This window comes from Choloepus didactylus, chromosome 4 (assembly GCF_015220235.1).
Source record: "Choloepus didactylus isolate mChoDid1 chromosome 4, mChoDid1.pri, whole genome shotgun sequence".
NCBI classification, from domain to species: domain Eukaryota; kingdom Metazoa; phylum Chordata; class Mammalia; order Pilosa; family Megalonychidae; genus Choloepus; species Choloepus didactylus.
In genome coordinates, this window is record NC_051310.1 from 106,635,853 (window position 1) to 106,641,852 (window position 6,000).

A 6,000-nucleotide genomic window follows, 5' to 3' on the forward strand; every position below is an offset into this window, starting at 1 on the left:
ATTTTGTCCTTTAGTGCCTCTAGTTTTAGCCTGTACCCTTATACTGGCTCCTTATCACCATCTTGGATGGAGACAATAAGAAATCTGACAGTCCTTGCTACTTTAGAATACTGACTTTCATGTAAGGTCCTTTTCTTGTCATCTTCCTTCCACTTTCTATCAAATTTTAATGGATTTCCTGATTATATCTTACAGGGAGGAGCTAACATTTGAGATGCTTGTACTGGAACCTCGTGCCTCTGATGATGAAACCCTTGAATCTGAGGCCTCCATTGGTACTGCCGATAGCTCTGAAAATTTGAATATTGAGCCTGAAGGTGCTGTCTCCGAGAAATCAGGTAAATAAATACATTAGACCAAAGACTCCGGATTTGTTTTGCAAAGGGGCAATAAGGGTTCCCAGCCTGACAGAGTCCCTCTCAAGAATACCCTGATTTCACATGAGAAGTGACAAAGTCTTCAGGAGTTGAAATATACTGATCTTTGCAAAGCTTCCATATAAATTCTTCTTCAGACCAACCTATCGATGCAATTCAGTTTTGTTGTTGTTGTTTGTAGTTTAATGTTTTCTCCTCTGTCTACCATAGAGGAAAGCTAATAATCACAACATATGTTGTTTTACCAACAGTTCTCTTGTAGACCTCTCCTCGTGGCATAATCAAACCCCAGACTTTCTCAGGATTGATTCTGAAATGATACATGTAGAAATGGATGGTGAGCTCTTCTTCACTTATGACTGTGCACAAAGTAGGTCAGCCTGGACCCTCCAAATCTTAGCCCAGCAGATATCACTTGTGAACAGTGAGGCTTATTCATTATATGATGATTTGCTTTAGAGGGAACTATCAATTTCAGCTTTGGTCTCTTTTTTGCCTTAGAGAGAAGCTTAGCCTTTAGTTCCCTGAAGGCGGATGGCAAGTCTGAACCTTCAAGCAAGTTGCGAAAGCAGCTAAAAAAGCAGCATGACTCTTTGGATTCAGTGGACTCTCCAGTCTCTTCTTTTTGTCTGCCTAACACCACATCTTCTCATGGAACCAGAAAACGATTTCAAATTTATTCCAAATCTCCATTCTACCGAGCTGCCTCAGTTAGTGAGGCCCTGGGAACAGAAGGGCCATTGGGTCAGACCAGATTCCTAGAAGACAGACCTCAGTTCATCAGCAGAGGAACATTCAACCCTGAAAAGGGCAAACAAAAATTAAAGAATGTGAAAAACTCACCCCAGAAAACCAAAGAGAACCCAGAGGGAACAGAATTGTCTGGCCATAGGAAAACTGTGGACCCAGACTGCAGCTCCACCCAACAGCTAGCTCTCCTTGGAAGTAATGAGTTTATGGTCTGAACTGGCAGATGTGTGTCCCTACATGTCCACAGAGTGGTAAACACATCTTTGGGGCCTTTTCTCATCACCTTGTCCATAGTCTTCCATCCTAATTGTGGTCCTGTCTCTTGCCCAAGCATATAACTAAAACTTTGTGTTCTGAATTCCTGGACCTCCTGCAGAAGTAGAAGGGCCTCTTTGAAGCCTCCTGGGGATGGTGCCAGCTGTGCCTTGGCTGCTCTATTTGAATTGAGATTTCACTAAACAGAGTCATCTTGGGTTTGGGGATTTTGGTCAGTTGTGGAGGTCTTTATAGTTGCCTCCTCTTCCCTTCCCTCTTTCCCCTTCCCAGAGTGGAGGGTTGACTGGGGAGGATCTTGTGGACTTAAAGGACCCACTGATTTCTGACATTTGAAGAAAACATATAAATCTTTCTTAACCATGAAACTAAACACCTTTGGGTTCATTTGAGGATAGTTAGGAGCTGGAGTAGAATATAATTTTTTTCCTAGTATTTATAACAAAAAGTCTGAGCCCTCTGTTTTAAACATTTTGAAAAACACACCATGTTATATTCTGGGGAAAGTAAAAAAGCAGTTGTTTCCATTAAGCCATCAGAGCATGTCTCAGACTTTTGGCTATACAATGAAGAAGAGAACACATATTTTGTTTTTTTATGTCATTGATCAATGCTGGTTTAACTCCTGGTTAGTTCCTACCAAATATACTGCATGGGCCGAAGTTTCAGTAGCCTTCCTATTCTCATGTTCTCTGGTCCTAAGATTGGGTTCCTCTCATTTTTTATTTTATTTTTTTTAATGTCCTGAAGACATGGTGATCCCTAAACATGAGGTTAACATCCTAATCCATTCGGGCTTTTTTTCTTAGTATACATTGAACTGAAGAGCACATATGAGCCTTTTTACCTGCTGGTGGGTCTCACCCTGAACTCAGACAGATAATGTAACCATTTAATCACTTCTCCCAAAATAGTCATACACAATATTGCATGCATAAGTATTATAGAAAGCTGCCAAAAAAAAATAAATAAATAAATAAGTTTTTAATATGACCCATCTAACTTTTCTTTTCCTCAGACTATCAGTATTAAATAGATGAAAAAAAAAATCAAGGACTACTTGAAGCTATTTTTGTTAATATTCTAGTTACTGAAGTTTATTGTAAATATGTATGTATAGTATGCATATTTCTTTTTAACTTTTTGCTTCCCTCCTTCCCATGGAATTTCTTCCCAAAGATTGCGGGGACAGATTGGATTGGGGGGAAGAGGGATGAATGCCACTCATCCCTGTGTTGAGGGATAAGTATTTTTCACCACTGGGTGTCTCCATACACCTGAGTTACAGCATTTTAAGCAGCTTAACATTTGTGGGATTAGACATTTGTTTTTGCTATTTATAATGTATGAAAAATGAAACATGATATGCTTTCTTGAGATAAGTATGTGAAAAATGTTTATTTTTAAAGTTACTAAATGCGTTTTGTCTACCATATGCACTGTTCTGAAAAAGAGCCTTTACCATCTGTAATCTGAATTTTGGTTATTCTTCCATTTCATACCTCTTTGATTTGAAGTTATTAAATGTTAAGCCTTTCATTAAGGCAGAGTCCCCTGTTAACACAACACTGAACCTCATCCCACTGTCTCAGAGGTTGTTGTCAGCCCCAGGGTTCAGACATGGAACATCATTCTGTGTAGCAGCTACAGGTAGCAGGAGTCTTACCTCTGCTCAGGCTTGGTTCAGAATTGAACCAGGGAAAGGAAGCTTTTAAAAATATCCAGAATGATGATGGTTAGTGAGTTGAAACTAGGTTTTTATATCCCACAAACATCTGCCACTTTGTCCATGCTGTCCTGAGGAGTAATGTTAAGATTTTAAAGATCTGAATTTCTTTCTGAGAATCTCCTAAAAGAAAACCCTTCAATGTGGCTGCGTTAAGGTGGGATTGCAGGCGTCTCTGGCCAGTACCAGGCTGCATAGTCTTGAGTTTCAGTATTCCTGGTAGAGTAGTGTTCTGCTGGGCATAACTACTGCTCTCCACTTGCTCCAGCTCATCGGTTAAAGTCTTTACAAAAAAAAGAGATTACCCTTGTTGAATGATTTTCTTTGGCCCAGAGAAATGACCTGGGAAACACATTTTGTAATATGTTCTCCCTTCTAAATCGTGGTGGATTCTTTGGGCCAGATGAGTTTGTTGGCGGTTTAAAAAATGACTCAATAATAATAGGTCACTTTATAGGAAGTAGGTAATGGATGTTAAGAGACTTTATAATTTATCTCAGGGACCTGAAACCTGAATTTGGTTAAAATTAAATAAAAAATATTTGTTTTCTGATTACTAGATTTGTGGATCATTTAATAAGCTGCCAGAATTGGGGATTGTGGGGAGGGCAGTGTGAAGGAGAGATCTGTGCAATCGTAAGAATGGAGAGTAAATGTGGGACCCTCCTGAAGGAGAGAAAGCTGTTCTCATGGGTAACCGGCATTTTTGCCTGATGAAGAGGTGAAGCCATAGCCTTTAAAAAAATGTCAGAACCAAGTGCTGTATCTGTTTCCAACTGTTCTTAACTGGTTCTCTCCATGTAATCACTTAATGATTAAGATATTTAACCTTAATATGTGTCTTCCTGTTGGTTGGTTCTCCTTTGCTGGTTTGTTTCTTTGCTCTCTAAAGTCCCAAAGGAAATCCCTGCATGGCAGCAAAGTGGCAGCCCCACTCTAGGCAAGGTCCCAAATACACAGCATTCTATTCACATCATACATTTCCAGCCCCAAAGAAAGCCTGGATTTTCAAATTTGCCCATTGAAACCAAATTATTCCTTTAATTGCAAAAGAATCATGAAAAACACAACGAAAGCAAAGAAGTGTAACTTTAGTGTCATATTCTGAATCACAAAGTGAATTGGTATTCTAACAGCAAATACAGCCAGGATTTGGGAAGGTGACATGCTTATTTTGAAATGTACTTTGTACTTCCTGCCATTTTAATTATTCTGCCACTTTGGGCTTCAGAAAACACAAAGGGAGATACAGCCTTCTCGATACAAGCCTTGCAGGGACAGAGGAACCTGAGGTCAGATGATGGGATGCTGGCTTGGATGGGATGGAATACTAGCTCCCCACCCTGCCACAGCTTTTATCCTGCTGGGAGGTTAGTGAAGATTTCTCTCCTTATACCATCAGAATAAAAGTTGTTTTCACTATCAAAAGTTATGGAAGAATATGCTGAAAGGTTCTACAGCCCCATTTTACTGCTTGTAAGCTTTTTTTTTTTCCTTTTAAAACTGTAACTAATGAATGTGTTCCTTTCATAAACACTTTGGTGAACTAAAAGGAAGAAAGTTTTCTCAGGATGTGTTCAAAGCTGGAAGAGTTTTAATCATGTAAAGAAGCAATGTCTAGACTGCCTTCCTCCTCATCATAATCCTCCTTTTTTTCTTTTTTTCTATCACAAGCATGCATCATTCTGTGTTGACAAATGTCTTATGTCTATCCATGATTTTGTGACACCTCCCTAGCACTGTCCCCCCCAAACCATGCTGGAGTCAGTAGAAAAACTCCTTGGTATTTGTGGGAATCGCCTGTCTTTTCCATGCCCCTAGAGTACTTTTAACCACTTTTCATCTGGAACCACTTCCACGTTTGATTTGGTATTCCAGGGTAACCACAAAATGAGGATTGGGGAGATGGATCTATTTAGGTCTTATTGGTCTCTTGGTTGATGGATTTGAAAAGAGCCCCACCAAGGGGTTTTATCACTTTGCTATCCATCCATACTTAGTGCCTATTTATCAGCCCTCTTAGTTCATATAATGGTTGCACCCTTTGAACCAAGTAATTGTATTTTCTGTGGGAAAGATGTGGGCTACAGATTAGTATTATATTATTTTAATGGATTCAAAGTAATTTATAAGTATGCTGAGTGTAAATTTTTTAAAGAGTATGTATTGTAAAAGGATTTATCCTGTGAAATATCATTTTGCTGTTTAATAGAATAATTCTATGAGAAGAATGATTTATCTCACCCACAGAACTAATTACATTCCTGATGCAATTAACAGGCACTTTGTAATTTCCTTTTTGTTTTTTGGGTTTTTCTTTTGGGGTGGGTAATGGGGGAGTGGGAGCAAGACATCATTTGTATAAAGTGCTGTTTGTGTCATTCAAAATATGCACTGTATGGCTACACAAAAACAGCTTGATGATAAATCACCCCATGGCTCATTAAAGAACAAAGCTTCCAGAAGCAGCAATATGTGTGGTTTGTTTTCTGACCATCCTGGCTCCCACACCGAGAACAGTAGTGATTTGTTCTAAGAACAGGACCCAGCCCAAAATTGACATAGTGCAGAGGTGGTAGTTATTGGAACTTGACTGCATTCTAATGAGGGTGAGATTCAAGCTTTTGATTTTTCTGTAATGAATGCTGGCTGCTGGCTGTAAGGACTTCATTTAGTCTGTTTAGGGCGAAGTTGGGCAGGGAAAGGCAATATGAAATCTGCTTTTGAGATCCTTACTTAAAATGGCCATTTGAAGAATCACCAAGATCTGCTAATAATGGGCCCAAGGATCTTTGCTGAAGAGGCAGAGTAAGACACTGTAGTAGAAACAATTCAAACCTAGTTCATCATTTACACTGTGCCACTAACTTTACT

The 6,000-nt window shown here is 39.3% G+C and overlaps 1 protein-coding gene across 1 annotated transcript in view; it reads left to right on the forward strand.

Annotated features, from left to right (window-relative positions):
* Positions 1-5,594, forward strand: part of MYO9A (myosin IXA) — a 434,300-nt gene extending 428,706 nt beyond the window's left edge. Inside the window, 2 exon segments of the mRNA XM_037833522.1 lie at positions 196-338; positions 879-5,594. Of these exon segments, the coding sequence (XP_037689450.1) occupies positions 196-338; positions 879-1,342 (607 nt within the window). The 3' untranslated portion in view covers positions 1,343-5,594.
* Positions 5,595-6,000: the final 406 nt, after the last annotated feature.